Below are 21,316 nucleotides of genomic sequence, written 5' to 3'. Positions count from 1 at the left end.
ACAAAATACAACTGACACTTTCATATACAGCACAAGAAGGGTGAACATTTCTTCACACAATTCCTATAAATTTTCATGTTCATGTTCTACCACATCCCAGATGTGTTCTTTCAAATTCAGATCCGGTGACTGGGATCATGTTCAGCTATAAAACTCCTTCAAATGATGACTGCAACTGGTATTAACAAGCACAAAGTTTGCCAAGAAAACATTTCCCACTCCATCACACCACCCAGACATCCGTCTCTAGATATGATGTCCATCCTAAGATGCATTTCTGCGCACCAGTGGTTTTCTGAGTTACTGTAAACTTTCTCAGCTCAAACTAATCTGGTCATTTTTCACTGACATTTTTTATTGTTCCACATCGTGATAGTTGATTTATTGTTGTCCAGACATTTACCTTAAAATGACCTGCTTGGTGCACAATTGACTGATTAGATAATTGCATGAGTGAGTAGGTTAACCGATGTCCCTAATATTCTGTAAGTGTAACTTAGTTATATTATCATACAGTTATAGGAATTCACAAAATTCGGCCTTACAATTATATGGATGGATGGATGGATGAATGGATAGATAGAAAGAACACACAAAAATATGATGACAACAGTGTATAAAATGTAAAAAAAAAACACAAAGGTAGGCCATTTTATATATTTTATTTCAGACTGCAAGTTCGGACTGCAGAAAGGCCAGACATTTTAACTTGCTCATCCATAAATCACACTGTTGACAGACACCCTTAACCAGAGCAACTTACATTCATACAATTGAGACCATTGGTCAGAGTCCTGGCAGCGGTAGCTTGGTGATCCCAGGAGTCAAATTCACAGCCTTCCAATAAGTAGTCCATCACCTTAACCACTGAGCTACCACATCCCCCTTCAGTAACAACCAGATATCCCACATTTCTCTTTAAACCACAAACCCCTGCATATTCACACTAATTGTAAAATATGTTCATTTTGCAGGATTGTTATGGTAGTTCTGAATTTGTGATGAATGTGTAGCTCTCTAGCAGGCTCTCAGGCAGAAACTTCCACTAATCCCGGTTTTGCCATTTCTCATTTGGTTCCATCACCCAACTCTGCTTCATGGCTGTGCCTGACCATTGGTATAATTTCATTGTACCATAGAGGTGTGAGCATTAATGTGCTTCCACACCAACAACTAAGCAATTAACTTATCTTGGTTTACATGAAAATTACAGTTTTAACAGTTTTACATGACCAATAACTGTCCAATTCGGAAAAGACTTCATAGCCGTTCCATGTTTTATTAACTAGAAAAGGAAAGCATAATCACTACTCAAACATTCCTAGCCAGGAAAAAACACTGTATAGGAGTTCTCCTGGATGTCTTGCCAGTGTGTAGGTGCAGACTTGGAAGGATCTACTACTACTTGGTGCCAGATACCACAACACACTTCCAGAGGTCTTGTGTAGTCCTTGCCCTCATAGGGTCAGAACGGTTTTGGTGGCACAAGGGGGTACTTATACAGTAATATATATATTTAATGTTATGGGTGTTTGTTGCATATTCACACTTTCACCATTACAATAGCCGCTGGCTTGACAGTTGTGACAAAGATGAAATAGGTGAACTAATAATTTAGCCATAGTACATCACTCATGATGTAAGCGAAGATGCTGTAGAAATTACTATTAATTTAATCTGGAATACAAAAATAAAAGTTCTGTTGGTAAATGAAACTTATCCACAGAGGTGTTGAGTAATTTCTTTTTAACAAAATAAGATTTGCTTATCATGTACATACGTTTGATGTTCCCTATTGACAAGATCAGCTTTTTAACAAGCTCACTTATCTTTTTTTTTTTTTTTGGGGGGGGGGTCATTTGACATTTGACACCAAACTCAATGCTGCCATAGCAAGATTCATAACATGCACGAGGACTACTGGATAACATTAACAGGGCAGTTTTTGAAACAAATTCGGAGAGTTTGCCACATTTCTTTATTATTTCAGCTTATGTAAGAGCCTTGCTGTTTCACTGACAGAGCATAAATAAAATGACTGATCGGAAGACTGTACAAAATGACTGACTTAAATACTTACCTCGAACCTTTCTGGTAAAAATAATAAAAGAAATTAGCATTTAGGATGAACTTTATGGGTAGTCTGCAGGCTATTATCAGATCTGCAGTGAGAAGGTCTTCATTCTAGCTTCTCCATGGACATTCTAGGAATGTCTCATGAAAAGATAAAACTGAAAATATTTCTAACATGAAGGAAAAAAAAAAGAAAAGAAATGGAGAATCATAATTCACTTATCTATTCCAGGTTATGAAGAACAGACTAAAATTCATAAAGAAATATATCTGCTAACTAAAAAGGCAAACATTCACGTTAGCATGTTAAAGCCATCATTAATTTTAGCAACATACCAAAGTGTCCCTGTGGCACATAAGAAAAAGAAAAAAACCCTTCATCTAAAGACACGAAGGTCATAATTTGACATAAGATTGCTCTGTCTTCAAAAGTTCACACCCAAGCAGAAGAGAGAAGCAGCGGAAATGAAGCCAATGCGTGTGGGATTTCTTGGGGAAAGGAGTCTCAGTGAAGGAGTTTCCATCATCACGCTCTCCTCGCTGGCTCCAAGAAATTAAATCTGTGGCTAAAGGGTCAGATCATAGTGATGGTGCTCAACAGCAGGCTCTATGGAGTCTCTGACACTGATAAAAATGAAGAAGCGTGGGTATTTGGTAACTTGTGGAGGGAAAAGGGGCAGCTCAGGCGCTTTCACTGCTGTCAAGCAGCTGCATCTTCAACAGGTGTTCAGGTTTGGCACCTGTTGCATGGTGCTCCCACATCTGCAGGTACATGCGCTCTAGTTCTACGGTGTACTGCTTGGTGTTGAAAAGCGGGCTGCAGATACGCTGTTTCCACACTCTGGATCGAACCTTCTTCAAACTGCAGGAGAAAACAAAAGACCGGTGTTTTAATTGTGCTGCAAATTTTCTCTAGGTAATAAATGAGCAAACAGAAACTGGCTAGGAATTAAAGAATTATTATTCATATCATCAAACTGATTTTCTGAGATATTTTGATGGTCTGTGATAAAAACAAACAAATATTACAGATAAAAACAGATATATATATATATATAAAATGGTAGTGAGGATATTTAAAAAAAATAAATACAAGATAATTTAGTAGTTGGTGAAGTTGACTTACAACTCCATGTCTGTGCCGAGCTTAACGGCCACATCTTCATACTCCTGACGACCCTGTGCAATGAGCTCAGGGCAGCCAAGGCAAGTCAGCTGAGAGGCAGCCACACGGGAAGCAAGTGTCTCACCTAAATGCATCAAACAGAGAAACAGGAAATGGTGAGAATAATTAAAAAAAAAAAAACAATTTACAATGCAGTTGCATGTATTTCCAAATTATATTTGGGGATATTTTTTAAACAGTTTTCTCTGATCTCAACCTCTTGTGTTTGTTGTAAATATACATTACACAGACCTGGCATTGTGACCATTGGCGTGCCAGCCCAGAGCACATCCATGCCAGTAGTGTGGCCATTGCAGAGAGGCGTGTCAAGGCAGACATCAGCCAGCTGGCCACGCCTTACATGCTCCTCTTTAGGGGCAACAGGGGAGAAGATGATGCGGTTGGCAGGCAGGCCCATGTTCTGGGCATACTGCTGGATGTTGGGCTCACCCACAGCAGGGAAGCGCAACAACCAGAGAACGCTGTTTGGCACACGTTTCAGAATCTGGAAATAAGAAAGAGAAGGAATGCCTACTTTTGTTCTACTAGTAACACACAAAAGAATGAAGGTCTCAAGAACTCTTGGCTTGGCTGTGCTTACATTAGCCCACATCTGCAGAGTCGGAGGGTCAATCTTGTAGAGTTGGTTGAAGTTACAGTAGACAATGGAGTCCTCAGGTAGGCCATACTGAGAGCGAGTGGTCACCACAATTGTTCTAGGAACCTCTTCTCCTGTGGCAGCCTTGTTATTGATCTTTTGGGAGAAGAAAAAAAAGACCTTTCTGTGAAACAGATTTTCAGATATCATGTGCTCCTTAAGTAGTATACAGACTACTAACAGTAGTTAGATTACTAGCAGGAGTACTAGCAATGTAAATGACAGGTGAGCAGAGAAAAATGAGCTAGACTTCTAACTACACACTCACAACCAACTAATGTGAAGGGATGTAATTAAATATTGGTTAAAATAATAATTTCAAAATATTAGCAGTATTTGTCTCTCTTAATGAAACAGGGGAGGAGTAAGAAAATTTTGGTCATAGCAACCAGGCTTTTGTCCTCAATGTAGTGATATAGCACTTATTTTAGCTCGCTAGATGAAACTAAAAACATGTAATGAAATCAATATTCCCTGAAGTAGCCTGAAGTTTCAGGAAGCTTTCAGTCAACCCTAATGTTCAGTGTGAGCTATCTTTTATAAAGTTCCTGTTTGAATTGACAATAGCTAAGGTAGTAGGGTTTCCTGTATTTACTGTGTTTGAAGTGCAGACATTTATTAGAAAGTACCTGAGTGGTAGCTAAGCCATTGCTGACTGTGAAACTGTTGATGGTGACTTGGATCTGGCCTTGATTAACCATGTTTATAATGGCCTCAGCAGCTGAGTTCATTGGGATGACTGGCATGGAGAGGGCTCCGTTACTATCTGTGGACTCCTGGCTATCACACTCCATCTAGAAAAAATCTCACATCATTAATGGTGTCACCTTAAAAGGTAATAAGGAACAAAGTGTGAAGAGTTCTAGAGGTTTCTCACTTACTTTGATGACCTTGACATCAGGTAGGCTGTCTAAAAAGACTTTAAGATCAATTCCATTCAGTATGATGCGATTGTCAAAAATGTGTCCATTGGACTTAAAGTCAATCACAGCCTTTTTCTGAAAAGCATAAACACAAATGCTCAAAAATGTTCTCTTTGCCCAAGGAAGAACAGTATCATAGCAGTTAAAGTAATCCATAGAATTTCACTTGCCTTCAGGTGTGGAAACATGTTAGCATGATCCCCAATAAAGAAAGTATTAGGCATGTAGGCCATCTTCTCAGAATACTGCTCAGCCAGCTCAACTGGAGACGTCTCCTTATCGGCAACGATGTAGTCCATAAAGGGAGCTCCACTGGTGCCCGGGTAGCCAAGCCACATTACCTGATGAGAAACCCCTTTTATTCATCAAAATCTTTAAATACATACAATGATGCATATGCAAATTATTCATACCAGTTATTTTTTACCTGAATGGGAGCTGGGCGCAAGGCAAACAGCTCATTACGGGCTCCCTTGGTATAGCCATTCATATTAACTAGGATGTGAATTCCATCTTGGTGGATTCTGTCTGCAGCTTTGCCATTGCAGGGAATCTGATTCAAAAGATATACAATAACACAGGAATGTGAGCAACTTTATCAGAATGGAAAACAAGACCAAAGCTATTCAAATCTGATTTATTTATTATTGCACATTCTGACCTGGGAAAGATCAGTGAAGTGATGAGCCTCGGCCATTACTTTTACTCTGAAGTTAGTGCCATCATCAGGACTGAGGGCATAGCAGAACACCTGGAAATAGAATTGAACCAGGTTAACCCATAATGACCACAAATACACATTGACATCTCCTAAAAAAACAAACACTGAAGTTAATAAACATACCTCAAACTTCTCAGAGTTATGCATGCCAGGAATGGATTGCATGAGATGGGAGGTGGGGTGGTTGCCAAAGTCCGAGCTAACATAGGCAATACGCAAACGCCCTCCACTTGCTTTCAAGTCCTTAGGATGCTCATAGGCAGGTTTATGAAGAGCATTGATCTAAAAGGCAGAGTCATTTTATGGGAGTCACGTAATTTGATTAAGTATTATTCATGCATTTCTCTCCATGGTTTTAGGTTTCAGACAGAGAAGTTATGTTATAAAACAAGGCAACGTATTTTAGACTCTATAAAAGTGTGGTCTGACTACTTACCTTATCCAAGCAGAGGTTGCCATGCCTCTCAGCGATGGCTTTACGGAAGCCATGGGAAAGAGGATACAACATGCTGTGATGAGGATGAACTGAAGGAAGACGGTTCTTTTCCAACTGGTCAGCCACAATGCTAACTAACTTCTTCATGCGCTCATCGTAATCGGTCCAGTCACATACAATCTGAAAAGAACATCATTTATAACCTCATGACAATAATCAGTAACTGTAAGCATCAAAACTAACGCTTAAAGATTAAATAACATTTTTATCCTGTTTTGGATCCTACAACACTCAGTTAGATCAAAATTATATCCAAGTTTCACAGAAAAAAATAAATGCAATCAGTCTTTTCTAGGGATGGCCAGAACAGCACTTTACTGGCTACAAGTAATCATTGGTACTTCCTAACAAGTACTCGAAATACACAGTCTCAGAACCACACTTAAAATATGATCTTTAGATTTCTTAATCAGCTGCAGTTTTAGGAATAGTCAGTTACTGTAGTTAGATTTACCCAGCAGGCAACACCAATTTAATACTGCCTACTGAAATCAACTGTGCATGAAATAGCACCAGGACTAAAAGGGGCTGATATTTAATACGCATACCTGTAGGCAGTGAGCAAGATTGCAGTAAGCATCCGGGAAGTCAGGTTTGAGCTTCAATGCAGTGCGATAAGATGCAATAGCTTCTGGAATATTCCCAGAGTCCTGCAGGTCAAAGTGCCCAGATATAATCAAACTGGCATTTATTTAATTGTTTAATCACATGTCACATTGTTTAATTGTTTAATCACATGTCACAGAGTATATTGGTATATACTTCAACACTTACATGTGAACTATTTATGTTAATAAATAATAATATACAGTAAAACATGTGTAACATAATATACAGCAACTGGGTTTTTTCAGTCAGTATCCGGAAATTACCTTGTGTATTGAGGCCAAGTTGCTGTGAGCATCTGCAAATGCAGGGTTGATCTGAATAGCACGTGTGTAGCACTGCAGCGCCCCCTGCACATCCTGCATCTCTTTTAGTGTGTTTCCCATGTTGGAGTAAGCATCAGCGAAGGTGGGGCTTATCCTGTAGCCATTTATAGTGAAATAACATGCTTAAAATCTCTGCACACGGCATGAATAAAACAGAATTTAAATTAATGAGCAGAAATAACAGCATGCCTGATAGCTTCTTTGTAATGCATGAGGGCTTCTTGCAGTTTGCCCTGCTGTTGAAGGACGCTGGCAAGGTTGGAGTGGGCTGCAGCAAACTCTGGGAACACCTGTTCAACACACACACAGACTTGAATATGCTTCAGGAAAATGGGTCATGGGTGTATGTAGAGCTACAGACAGGATGTGATAAGGGAATACTTATAGAACTCCAACCTCAAGAGCTTTCCTGTACAGCTGGACAGCATCTTCAATATTGCCTTGCTCCCGCTTGATGTTGGCCAGGTTATTGAGCGAGTCAGCATGTGTGGGGCAAAGACGCAGTGCTGTGTTGTAACATTCCTCTGCCTCTGACACCTAATGATGCAGACAGATTAGTCTTATACATAACATAGAAAATTTTAATTATTCACTGTGATGCATTGTCTAATATTCCAAGACATTCCTATTTAATTTATTCACTATGCTAACGTACCAGTCACCATTGGTACTGCTGTTTTTGAGGGTAACAGTTATATTAACCTTGTGCAGTCTGGTTCTGCATATAAGCCACAGTCATAAGTATATCTCTATAACCTGAGGCACAGAAACTGTTTGATACTGTTCTAATTTTGCTCTTGTGCTCTTGATGCACACTTTTCTGAAGGTGGGTTTAGCATTGTGCAATTATAAAATGCAGTGGAGTGGATGTTAAAACTTTATAGAGAAACTTACCTGCTTCTGTCTACCTCTGCAAAAGCAATACTTTTTGAAGACAGCATATAAAACACAAAAAAACTGAATGTGGGACTGTACAAAGAAAAGGGTTCCTTACATTGCCTTTTTCCTTAAGAGCATTGGCAAGATTGCAGTAAGCATCAGGGAAGTGAGGCTGCAGCTCAATAGCACGTCGATAGGTGTCAATGGCCAAATCTATCAGTCCCTGCTCGTAGTACACGCAGGCCAAGTTCCCATGGACTACAGCATGGTTGGGGCTCAGACTGAGGGCTCGCAGATAACCAGCAACAGCTCTGTAAGGAACAACATTGCACAATTTTTTTAGTTAATCTGCAGTAATAATTGAATGGTTCTACAGTGTAACAGTAACAGTGTAAAAAAAAAATGAAAGTTTACCTGTCAAAGATACGGGCTTCTTTAAGCACGTTGCCCAAGTTTATGTAAGCATCCAAAAAATTTGGATCCAAGGTTACTGCCTATAAAAGCAAACACCAACAATTACTTTTTCATCTACACCTAATTAAAGTTATTTTAAGTGACCAACATGCAGATATTTCCGGGAAGCACACTTACCTTCTCAAAATGATGAATGGCCAGCCAGATCTCTCCCTGAGCATTGAACACGCAACCCAGGTTACTCCATGCCACGGCAAAGTTTGGCTGAGTCTCAATTGCCTTGAGGTAGCAAGCCTTAATTAGGTTAACCATGAAAACAGAAAAAGTGGGAGAGAGAGGAGTAACAGAGCAGATAGAGGAGATAGTGGGGGTTGAAAAAAAAGAAATTGAATAAAAAGGAAGAAAAAAAGGTAGAGAAAACCAGAGTTAGAGTCCGTACTCCGTAAAGCAAAAAGTGAGTCTACAGCGTGGGCTCGCATGCGCATCATACTGCCGCGCTAAGCTGCACGCTTTTTCCTGCGCTGCGCAAATCTGACCAGCACCTTCACCCTGACTGACATTTTTCAGTTATGGTGTCATCACTGGAGGAAATTGTATGAGACACGCTTAAATATGCAGAAAATGAGATTCCATATAATGTGACTAAGGCAAAGGTTACACATGAAAAACAATTTCATACAAAAACCAAAGCCCTGACAGATTTAGCCTGACTGTACTCACAACCTTAGATGCCTGTGCAGAGTGTAGGTGAAGGTCCCTGTAATGCAGGCGCAAAAAAAGCCACACGGGTGTTGTGCCACGCCGTGGTCGCGCTGTATTGCCGCACTTTCGCTGCGCTAATGCCGGCTCAGAGCACAGACCTAAAGCCCCAGGTACACCTGAGATCACCAGACTGACACACTCAGGATCCAACCCAAAGGGGGAAAGGGGAGCAAATGTTGCGCGCCGGCGCTTTAGAATCGCAATAGAGGGCGCTTTTTCGCTGCGCAACCCATGCGTCGCTGCAGACTCACAGCGCATCATCGGCTCAGCAGAACGCTGCATCTCCAAATCAAGAGGAAAAACAAAATGATAAACCAAAGCAACAGGAAAAAAATTATTAACAAGTAAGAGTTAGAGGGTTCTTACTGTGTTTTTGTTTGCTTACTGCATCCAATTCATATTTCTTTTAATTACTGTGTTGGGCGATGTTAAGTTGTACTTAGAGGTTTTTACTTAAGCTACATTTTTGTCAATTACTTTTTTCTCTGCTTTCTTGTTGTTCTTCAAAGGTAACCACAAGACAGAAGAACGCAGGAATTAAGTTTTTTTTTTTTTTTTTGCTGGCAGTTACAAACCCGTTACCATATTTTTGGACTTTGTCTGGGGGTAGCGGCCGCAGCTGGAAGAAGAGGAGAGGACTGATGCTGCCCTAGTGTTCCTTTCCATCGGACCGCACCTACGCAGGAATAGTAGCACCCACCTGAAACCTTCTAAATAACAATATCAGTGGTGGAAGAAACCAAAAGAGACAAAATAAGAAAACAAGAGCATTAGTAAAGGTTGACAATCAATATATTCGTTTTGTATGGATATAAAAATCCAGAAACAAAAGGATAAAAAAAAAAAAGGAATAAAATATTTTACTCAAATTTCAATCATGCAATCAAAAGCAATTCAACTTTTAAAGTGATAAAATGCTCATGAAGGGATGGGAGAGAAGAAAGGCTTTGTGTTACATTTCATTCAGAATGTTTATTCATCCTGTTTAAAGGGAAGTAAAAGGAGGGAGGCTAACTGGCTTGATCTTCCCCAAATGAACTGAAAACATGTCCTTAGGAATAATATCAATCATGGCATTAATGGAAACACAAAAGTGAAAAAAATCATTCCTTCCATCATTTTCGTTACTTTTTTTACTCTTACATGGTTTAATACATTGCTTGCTTTATCCTGTCCTGCCTTCTTGAATCCTGCCCAATGGGTAAAGAAAAAAGTCTGTGGTTTAATGACTTGTATCTAGAAGCATCCAGAGCTCTGAAATAAAGAGGTCAATGCTTGTGCTGCGCGTGTAATTCTTTCTCTCTATCATCGCATCTGACGCTTGCAGTGGAGTGCAGATATGGAGCTGCCTGCCTGATACAGCCCAGGGCTAACATCACAGTGTCAACACGGTATAATACCACCTAAACCTCCCAGGTGCTACTGACTAGGTGAAAAAGGAAAGACATAACAGGGGTATTCACTTTTTAACATGGAGAATATACAATAGCCTGGTTATTCACATAAACACTGTGGAGCCCTTAAAGGGTATCAGTAAGCTTGGCTGGAGGGTCAGGCAAGCAGCTCTGAGCGCGCACACTCCACGGGCCCTGAGCGAGCGCGCGGGGGGTCGGAGCGACAGAGCTGACATGGAGGGGTGCTGGAACCCTGGTGCTCTTCCCCACTCCTCCCCCTGGGGCAACAAATAAGAGGGCTTCTAACTGACACTCAGAGAACTTTCTCTGCAGCTTTAATCTCCCACAAATCCACAATTAATCCACAACACAGTGGTCTAGTTAGGGGCAAGTAAGGCCTTTTTCTTTGTGGGTAGAAAACCGGCAACGTCGTCCAAAATGGGCGCTAGCAAAGTGGTGTAAATAATAACTGATTCATTTGACAAAATTCATTAAAAATAGAATTGGGTTAGAAGCCATCTTATTTCCAGCATAGCAAATATCACTAACTTCATATCAAATCCATTGTTTTGTTCAAGACCGAGCCAGCATAATCCCTCCAAAACACTAAAGAAAAAAGCAGGCCAGAACATCAATGTCTGTTTAAGGATTCCCATTTAGTAAAAGACAAATGGACCCAGCCTTTCTTCCTGTTTGAAGGGGTGCTGACTGTGAAAGTAGATCAGAAGGAAGCACAGAGTTTAAAGAAGGCAAAGCAGAAGGAGTGAGAGAGGGCAGCAGGACAGCAATGGAGAAATCTATGTACTTTAAGCTTGTCATCATGTAACATAAGGAAAAAAAACTTGAGGGGAAAAAATAATTGAAAAAAAAAGGCACTAAAGAGTTCCCTGTGACTATAGTGAGAGTGGCTGGTGTTTCAGGTCTTACATAAGAGCAGCCTGATGGTATGGTACTGGTAGGTGCACTGAGAGCATTGTTGCCCTTCAGAACCAGTGACACTAGCTGTGCTGCCAGGTCTGCTGAACAGCAGAGTGAGTGCTGGCATGGGGCTGACGTGAAGGACATGTGTAAAGGTAAGAAGAAGAAAAGAATAGAAAGCACCACATGTCTAGAAAGCAGAAGGTCTTAGTGTTTGTTTGGGGTCAGCACTGGGTCAGGGTAGCACTCACTCCCAAAGCACAGCATTAAAAAAAAGAGTTATGAAGGAACTCCAAATTGACTAATATCTAAAGGAAAAGCAAAGAAAACTGAACAAACAAAACAAACAAACAAACAAACAAACAAAAAAAACACACTGGACACCATGCACACGCTGACTAGTCAAAACAGACCTTTGCCTCTTCCAAACGCCCAAGAGCTTTAAGAAGGTTGCCCAAATCGCTGCGAACACAATACAGATCCTGCAACAATAATTAAAAAAACAAAAATTATTTATTTATTTTCAACTATAGAAATGATTACAATGATTCATTTGGCCAACATATGCTTTGCAATTCCTTACCGGGTTGTACTGGAGAGCAGATACATAAGCCTGCACAGCACCTTCCATGTCTCCTGCTGCAACCAGAGCCGCTGCCAGGTTGATATATCCATCGATGAAGTCCGGCTTGAGGCGCAGCGCATGACGATAATGCTCAATCGCCTCCTGCAGCTGACCACGCTCCTTAAACACATTGCCCAGGTTGGAGTAGGCCTCAGCAAGCATGGGATTCTGCTTGATGGCCAGAGTGCTGAAGTGAGCAGACCTGCATTACAGAACAAAAGCAAAAAATAAACCGATCACCACATGTTACAAATGTGTCACGCTTCAGAATAAAAGATCCAACAGAGCAAACTGAGAGCACCACTACAACTAAGGATTCACCCACCCATCTTTTCAAAATGCATGCTGCCCTGTAGTGTTAGCGTGGCTAAATAACGTCTTGTATTCACGGGAACATGTTGCAAGGTCCCTTTTAATTTAGAGAACAGTTGGAAAATGCTGCAGAAGGCTGTGCCTATGGAAGCCAATGAAAAGGAAACCTAAAGAGTCTTACCTGTCGAGTCTGCGGCACTGGAAGTGGATGGAAGAAAGCAGCAGCAGAACACCGGTATTGTCTGGCTCTTGCCTCCACAGCTGCATGCAGTGGCGCTCTGCTGCCTCAAAATCGCCTGACTGATACTCGCGGTGTGCCAGCTCAGCCAACCCTTGGAAGGAAAGCATATGTTTTGTTGGTTCTGTTGCACCAACACAACCCGAAAGGAGGAGGGGGGAAAACAAGATGTTAGCAATAATGGAAATGAGGCAAAAATAAAATGATAAGAACAGAGATGACAAATAACTACCATGCTTATGAAATATAGGAGCATCACATCAAAAACATGCTAATAATGACTGAGTCTCTCTGGTAGTAAAGTTTGAGTAACTTTAGACAAATTATTGTTTGTATTAAAAAATTATTCTGAGAAACTCATTCACAAAAGATGAAAAATAAGATAAAAAAAATAGGAAAAGATTTAAAGGATGAATTCAGACATATATTGCTATTCTATTACTTGCTCATATGTAAGAGTTTGCACATCCATCACATCAGGGCAACTACCAAATATACAATTAACTGTATATAATACTGAACTCATCCTTTAAATAAAAAGAGATACAGGTTGCGGGGGGGTGGGGGTGGTATGAGAATGAAGTTGACGAGAAAAAGAAACATTACTTCATTAACATTAGAGAGAGTTTACGGTCAATAATCAACTCCACTATACCCAGCTGGGGAAAACAAAGAAAAACAAATATACATTAAGGTTCTGTGTGCTCTTGCATTTGCGTCCGTCCACACACCTATGTTAAAGCTTTCTGCAGCTGTAGGGAATAAGATGTGTTTTAATGCCATGTTTCATTCAAAGCTCGGCCACTTAGGGATAATAATCACGCAAAAAATTCAGAGAACTTCTGTGATGTTAGAAATACAGCTTGTTAGCTTGCTTGCTCCACAGGTTTAATACTTTCATTTTGACTAAAATAAAATGTGACGAATAATAATAACAGTGACCAGAAGTGAAAAGCTGAATTATCCTGCAAACACAGAGGTCTGTGGATAGGGCACGTCAAGTGGGAATGATTTGCTTGTTGGGAGTGACCGTTTACCGATGACTCACTTTTTAATGCCCTTTCACTTTGTCCATTCCTATCATGATCATAAAAGTGCTTGCCTTCTGTGCAGCTAAAATGCTTGACAACACATGCATACAGCGATCAGGCATACCATTATGGCCACCTGCCTAATATTGTGTTGGTCCCCCTTTTGCTGCCAAAACAGCCCTGACCCGTCGCGCCATGGACTCCACTAGATCCCTGAAGGTGTGCTGTGGTATCTGGTGCCTAGATCCTTTAAGTCCTCTGAGTTGTGAGGTGGGGCCTCCATGGATCGGACTTGTTTGTCACAGATGCTCGATTGGAGATCTGGGGAATTTGGAGGCCAAGTCAATACCTCAAACTGGTTGTTGTGCTCATCAAACCATTCCTGAACCATTTTTGCTTTGTGGCATGGTGCATTATCCTGCTGAAAGAGGCCACAGCCATCAGGGAATACAGTTTCAATGAAAGGGTGTATATGGTCTGCAACAATGATTAGGGAGGTGTCAAAATAACATCCACATGGATGGCAGGACCCAAGGTTTCCCAGCAGAACACTGCCCAATACATGACACTGTCTACGCTGACTTGCCTTCTTCCCATAGTGCATCCTGATGCCATGTGTTCCCCAGGTAAGCGACGTAATCTGGCCATCCACGTGATGTAAAAGAAAACGTGATTCATCAGACCAGGCCACCTTCTTCATTACTCTGTGGTACAGTTCTGATGTTCATGTGTCCATTGATGGCACTTTCAGTGGTACACAGGAGCCAGCGTCGTCACCCTGACTGACCTGTGGCTATGCAGCCCCATACGCAACAAACTGTGATGCAGTGTGACACCTTTCTATCAGAACCAGCATTAACTTCTGCAGCAATTTCAGCAACAGTAGCTCGTCTGTTGGATGGGATCACATGGCCCAGCCTTCGCTCCCCACGTGCATCAATGAGCCTTGGACGTCCATGACCCTGTCGCCGGACCACTTTTGATAGATACTGACCACTGCAGACCAGGAACACCCCACAAGAGCTGCAGTTTTGGAGATGCTCTGATCCAGTCGTCTAGCCATCACAATTTGGCCTTTCATCAAACTCGCTCAAATCCTTACGCTTGCCCATTTTCCTGCATCTAACATCAACCTTGAGGCCAAAATGTTCACTTGCTGTCTAATATATCCCACCCACTAACAGGGGCCATGATGAGGAGATAATCAGTGCTATTCACTTCACCTCTCAGTGATCAAAATGTTATGCCTGATCAGTGCATGTCCATTAATAAAAAGCATTTTCTTAAATACCATCACAGAATAGCACTTCATTACGATTGTGATCATGGATACAAATCTAAAATACTCAACAGGATCATTTTATATTTCCTAATATACTCTACGTCTGCACATTTTATCCAGGCCTGGTTTGGACCGTCCATGAAACAAGTTAGTTCCTGTTATCACTTACGTTATAGCTGCTGTAAATAGTCGTTCCCATACCAGGCGTTTTTTCCCTATTTTGAAGTTAAATCAGACAGAAAAAATGTAGTTTACAGAAAAAGCACACAGTCCTCTGTACTAGGGACACGCCTGGGTCAGAAAACATGAGCGCTTTAACACTGAAAACTCTAAAACGCTAAATGTACATTTCTTCACAAAATTACTCACAACACCAGGTACACAGTTAAATCTTAAACCTGTTTCCAATGCTCGCTATTCCATAAACCTGTCATGGAGAGAGGGGTAACGTTGTCTAAGAGTATATTATTCATACTATTTATTAATCACTCCTACTTTTTATAACAATAAGAGTTAACATGCAGGTTAGCTCGTGCGTAACCGGGCACGTGCAATCTGGGGCACGTGACGTCAACAATAAACCGGATTTAACCGCGTTCATAATAAATAATAAAATAATAACATATCCAGAAAAAAATGCTGTATCATCTGCTGGACTCAGACTATAGTGGGCTTTATGTATGAAGCATTAGTCGGTTAAATCAGGAGAGATGAAATGTATTTACTACGTTCTGTTAAAAATAAATGATCTTGTCCAGTTTACCTGTGCTGTCGGCCACGTTTCCCACCGAGCTCGCCATCTCTCCTCCTGTCTTCGGCTCTTGCAGACTGGTCTTCAGTGTGACAATAAATAAGCGACTAGTTCTAATAAATACAACTTCGACTGCTGCGAGTGAAGCCTGTTCAATTCAGCAACATTAAAAGAGCAGGTACAGCATCAAAATATATAACACTGTCAATATGCTGTAACGTTAAACCATCCTCTTCTTTCCTTCTTTAGCTAGTTAGCTACCCCGACTCTATCCAGGTTGAAATATAACTGCAGGATTTGTAAAAAATCGATTGTTCTAGATCTTTTTTTTAACCACAACACTTATTCTGCTAATAATGATCTGTAACAAAATGGCGGAAGAGGGCGGGACTACTTGTGTTATAAAAAAAAAAAAAAACTAGGTCCATATCTAACCGATTAAAAGGATACGTAGGAGCAAAAGTAAGATATTTCTATAGTTATAAAAAAAAAACAGCATGCTCTGTTTATGGTGAATTGCGTAAGGTTGCAAAAGGACAAATTGAGTTTTAAGTTACAAAAGGAAATATATTGGGTATAGGGCGGCAGAGACAACGGACAAAAGTCGTGCTTTAGAGTACCGTTGTATCAATGCGCACAACACTGCGGCAAATCAAGAAGGTTCCATGTGAAATTTAAGGAGCTGAGTTTGTGTACCATAACCAGACCAGTTTAATTAACACAGTAGATTTCCAGGTTGTTTTGCAGTAGAGAAAGAGGCATAGACGCGTAACAACTCGTGATTTGTTCAGATATTCTGAACTGTGGAGACAACGAATACCCCCATAAATACGAGTTATCTTCAGCATCCTTGTTGCTATAGTTTCAGCTCCAGTCATTTAGTCTGCTGGGTTCTGTCAAAAAGGTGAATGGCACAGAGTTGGTGTCTTAGACCTAGATTAGGCTGCAGTAAAATCAGTGATTTAGATACTCCGTTTATTTATTTATTCAGGTGTTGTTTTTCAGGTGTTGGGTTCGGCCCCTTGGTTCTAGTGAAAGGAACTCTTAATGCTTCAGCATGCCACAATTTTGTGCTCCCAACTTTGTGGGAGCAGTTGGGGATGATCCCTGCATGTTCTAACATGACTGCACACCAGTGCACAAGGCAAGGTCCATAAAGACCTCTTTATAGACCTTATTAAGAAGCTCTTATCTTTCCCTGTTTATGTATTGTTATATGTTTAAAAGAAAAACTTTTAGGCTAATGGTATCCTAAGTCTGTGACCTATTGAAGCAGTGTTAATGTATTCAATGATAGAGACTTAAAGCACTTTTGTATGTCGCTCTGGATAAGAGCGTCTGCCAAATGCCAGAAATGTAAACGTAAAGACTTGGATGAGGGAGTTTGGTGTGCAGGAACTTGACTGGCCTGCACAGAGTCCTGACCTCAACCCAATAGAACACCTTTGGGATGAAGTAGAACAGAGACTACAAGCTAGGTAAAAACTGGCCTTTACATGCACATTTAAAGGCCCCCCCTTTGCAGCTATAACAGCTTCAATTCTTCTGGGAAGGCTTTCCACAAGGTTTTGTGTTTATGGGAATTTTTGACCAATCCTCTAGAAGCGCATTTGTGAGGTCAGGCAATGATGTTGGACTAATTCATCCCAAAGGTGTTCTGTGGGATTCAGGTCAGGACTCTATGCAGGCCAGTCAAGTTCCTCCACATCAAACTCGCTCATCCATGTCTTTATGAACCTTGCTTTGTGCACTGGTGTGCAGTCATGTTGGAACAGGAAGCGGTCATCTCCAAACTGTTCCCACAAAGTTGGGAGTATGAAATTGTCTTGGTACACTATATTGCCAAAAGTATTCGCTCACCCATCCAAATAATCAGAATCAGTTGTTCCAATCACTTCCATGGTCACAGGTGTATAAAATCAAGCACCTAGGCATGCAGACTGTTTTTACAAACATTTGTGAAAGAATGGGTCGCTCTCAGGAGCTCAGTGAATTCCAGCGTGGAACTGTGATAGGATGCCACCTGTGCAACAAATCCAGTCGTGAAATTTCCTCGCTCCTAAATATTCCACAGTCAACTGTCAGCTGTATTATAAGAACGTGGAAGTGTTTGGGAACGACAGCAACTCAGCCACGAAGTGGTAGGCCACGTAAACTGACGGAGCGGGGTCAGCGGATGCTGAGGCGCATAGTGCGAAGAGGTCGCCAAATTTCTGCAGAGTCAATCGCTACAGACCTCCAAACTTCATGTGGCCTTCAGATTAGCTCAAGAACAGTGCGCAGAGAGCTTCATGGAATGGGTTTCCATGGCCGAGCAGCTGCATCCAAGCCATACATCACCAAGTGCAATGCAAAGTATCGGATGCAGTGGTGTAAAGCACGCCGCCACTGGACTCTAGAGCAGTGGAGACGCGTTCTCTGGAGTGACGAATTGTGCTTCTCCATCTGGCAATCTGATGGACGAGTCTGGGTTTGGCGGTTGCCAGGAGAACGGTACTTGTCTGACTGCATTGTGCCAAGTGTAATGTTTGGTGGAGGGGGATTATGGTGTGGGGCTGTTTTTCAGGAGCTGGGCTTGGCCCCTTAGTTCCAGTGAAAGGAACTCTGAATGCTTCAGCATACCAAGACATTTTGGACAATTCCATGCTCCCAACTTTGTGGGAACGGTTTGGAGCTGGCCCCTTCCTCTTCCAACATGACTGTGCACCAGTGACCAAAGCAAGGTCCATAAAGACATGGATGACAGAGTCTGGTGTGGATGAACTTGACTGGCCTCCTGACCTCAACCCGATAGAACACCTTTGGGATGAATTAGAGTGGAGACTGAGAGCCAGGCCTTCTCGTCCAACATCAGTGTGTGACCTCACAAATGCGCTTCTGGAAGAATGGTCAAAAATTCCCATAAACACACTCCTAAACCTTGTGGACAGCCTTCCCAGAAGAGTTGAAGCTGTTATAGCTGCAAAGGGTGGACCGACGTCATATTGAACCCAATGGATTAGGAATGGGATGTCACTTAAGTTCATATGCGAGTCAAGGCAGGTGAGCGAATACTTTTGGCAATATAGTGTATGCTGAAGCATTAAGAGTTCCTTTCACTAGAACTAAGGGGCCAAGCCCAACCCCTGAAAAACACCACCTGAATTCAATGATTTGGAGGGGTGTTCCAAAACTTTTGGCAATATAGTGTACTTAGAGTCGTGCTAATAGCCAGCAGAGGGCAAAAGAGGACAGATGGGCACACTAAGAATAGTATGTGCACCTTATGCAATATGCTTCCAATTACAATTCTGATATATGTGCTGAACATATGTCTACTCTTGAAAACTGATATTTAGATGTGAATGAACTTAAAGTGAATGTGAAAGTCATAAGTGAATGTAATTCTCTATATTGCATTTTACGTTCATGAGTGTTTAAAAAAACATGTAGTGTCTGGACAACCCAGAGCTGGAACAATGAACCACTGAGTGCCAAATATCTTAAACCCCATGAAGCACATTTCTGCACATTTACCATCATTTAAAACCATATCCTGGAATTATTTCATTTTTTACTGTGAGATTGGATGAATAAACAATTTTTATTTGGGAATTCCCCCTTACAGTCAACGTGAAGGAATGTATGATAAAACACTATAAATCTATTTCTATTACAGGCTTTGGTGAATATAGTCATACATAATTACACCACTGCATTCCAGTAAAAATCTATTCAAGATCACCATCACAGTAGTTTAAGATCCCATCATTTACTGCACGCTTAAATACATATGCTTTATGCATGTTTTTTGTTTTTAATATTGCATATAGTGCCTCCTAAAATTTAGTCAAGAGCTTCCATTTCTATATCCTCAATTTTTTATGTATCGTTTTTTGACAGTGTGTTAATATTAATGGAATAAAATTACTGCAATTATTTCTACCATCCAGAGGAATGAAATTTGACAGTAAAGTTGTCCACCTCTCTCCCTCACAATTCCATGGCTATACTGAATGCTATGTTTCTATCCTTTCCAAAGAAAGAAGAAGAAGAAGAAGATGAAGAAGAAGAAGAAGAAGAAGAAAAAAAGCAAACAGACCCCCAACCAATTCACTCCGGCTTCTTGCCCCAACCTCTTGGCCTGATTGGCATTTCTAAAGAGCCCCTAAAAGCTCAGACCTGTGATGTGAGAGTCTCATTAACTTCCCATGTTTTTCTCTTCTTTCCCAGAGTCCAAGTGCAACTTTGTTTGCCTCTCGGCGGCTCTCTATGAGAAGGGGTTGACATCATCGGCCCTGATGAGGCGGCAGTGTGTGCTCAGTGCACCCCAGTTCAGTGTGCGAGTTTACCTCCATTCCCTATTTGCCTACTGCACTGCTTGGCTGTTGCCTTGGGAAAAAACTCTTTGTGGGGAGTGATGTCATGGGCATGTCTTCAGCAATTGCATCTGACATGCTTTATCTTTGTGCATGCCTGCTCCTGACCAGGCTAGGATGGTCAGGAGCTCTCTTTTGGTGTGCCAGTGTCACTTTTTCCACCACGGCTTTCCTTTCACATGGAGATATTTTAAGAAATAAAACAAACCCACTCTACTTGATTTCTGTTAATGAAATGGAAAATTAATGGAGCAGAGTGATGTGGATTATTTAATAGCCTGTAATAGTACTTAAAATCCTAGGCACTTTATGTTGCCTAAAATAATTTAGATGCGAGTATTTATATTTAAAAAAAATAGGGATATACGCTTTTGAACAGGAAGATCTGTATAAATAGCTGTTATTTTGTTTCCTGATAATATGTAAATATCTTATGTAGCAAAACAAATTACACCGATCCTTTCCTGTTCAAAAGTTCACACATCCTGTCTTTTAATGTGTCTTATTACCTTCTTTAGAAATTAAGTATTTATTGTGCCTTGTGGAGTGTATGTAAACATCTGTGAAATAGCTTAGTGAGGGTAGTACTAAATAAAAAATAAAATGCAAATTTAATGAACCCTCTTTTTTTAATTATCAAACTTTTGCAAGGCATATGTAAACTTGTGACTTCAACTGTACATTTAAAGGGAAAATATTTGATCAGGATTAACACTCTACTCTTTATCCTTATTCACTGGCCATGGCAACATAGGAGACATGTTACACAGGCATTAAGAGATTTTGAAGATTTACTCATGGGATGGTGTATTTGCTAAATTATTTTTGTGTGTATAATAGCAATGATTTACCTGCATAATGAAATACGAATTATGCCAGCAAATGTAATCTTTAATTCATAGCATCTATAAATAATCAGACTGTGTTCCATGGTTCTCTAGTTAATAAGTGTTGATTGTTATGAGCTGATGCATCATGACAAAGCACATAAGAAGCAACTAAACTATCAATGTGTGCTATTGAGATTTCTCTTCCATCTCATGCTGCTCTAAAGTAACTGAATGAATGAACAAATGAATGAATGACCAAACAATAAATAAACCAGTGATGCACAGTTCTTATAGAATACTTGGGTCCTCAGTCTTATCCCCAAAGGAATGGTGAGTGTGGTTGCAAACACCTAATAGCTCACTGAAGGCCAAGATCATCTGATCAAACAAATGGAATCAGGTGTGGCTTCTGCTCAGCTGGAAAGACAATCTGCAGCCACAGCAGTCCTTTGTGGATAAACGTGAAGACCGCAGGCATACAGTAATGGTCATGTGATACTCCTGATGTAGGTATAATGACCAGTGCTGTTTTGTTACTAGAATGAATCCATATA

At 40.8% G+C, this 21,316-nt stretch overlaps 1 protein-coding gene across 3 annotated transcripts; it reads right to left on the bottom strand.

The window, feature by feature from the left end:
- Window positions 1–1,955: 1,955 nt before the first annotated feature.
- On the bottom strand, window positions 1,956–15,947 carry ogt.1 (O-linked N-acetylglucosamine (GlcNAc) transferase, tandem duplicate 1). Of its 3 annotated transcripts, none has more exons than XM_058396279.1 (22): window positions 15,587–15,947; window positions 12,454–12,634; window positions 11,919–12,162; window positions 11,749–11,817; window positions 8,439–8,555; window positions 8,262–8,341; window positions 7,963–8,158; window positions 7,365–7,505; window positions 7,158–7,258; window positions 6,909–7,062; window positions 6,585–6,686; window positions 5,977–6,156; window positions 5,664–5,822; window positions 5,481–5,570; window positions 5,247–5,372; window positions 4,990–5,160; window positions 4,778–4,894; window positions 4,526–4,690; window positions 3,840–3,992; window positions 3,491–3,743; window positions 3,200–3,323; window positions 1,956–2,935 (listed from the first exon to the last, which is right to left on the bottom strand). In XM_058396279.1, exons 1-22 carry the CDS (start codon window positions 15,621–15,623, stop codon window positions 2,755–2,757), a joined length of 3,141 nt encoding a protein of 1,046 aa, XP_058252262.1. In that variant the 5' UTR covers window positions 15,624–15,947; the 3' UTR covers window positions 1,956–2,754. The 3 variants fall into 3 exon arrangements, with proteins under 3 accessions (XP_058252262.1, XP_058252263.1, XP_058252264.1); XM_058396280.1 differs by having other exon boundaries at window positions 12,454–12,604; XM_058396281.1 differs by lacking the exons at window positions 11,749–11,817; window positions 11,919–12,162; window positions 12,454–12,634; window positions 15,587–15,947 and adding an exon at window positions 9,606–11,711.
- Window positions 15,948–21,316: the final 5,369 nt, after the last annotated feature.

Source organism: Hemibagrus wyckioides, linkage group LG08 (genome assembly GCF_019097595.1).
Source record: "Hemibagrus wyckioides isolate EC202008001 linkage group LG08, SWU_Hwy_1.0, whole genome shotgun sequence".
NCBI lineage: Eukaryota > Metazoa > Chordata > Actinopteri > Siluriformes > Bagridae > Hemibagrus > Hemibagrus wyckioides.
This window is presented reverse-complemented; position numbering and strand designations above follow the sequence as displayed.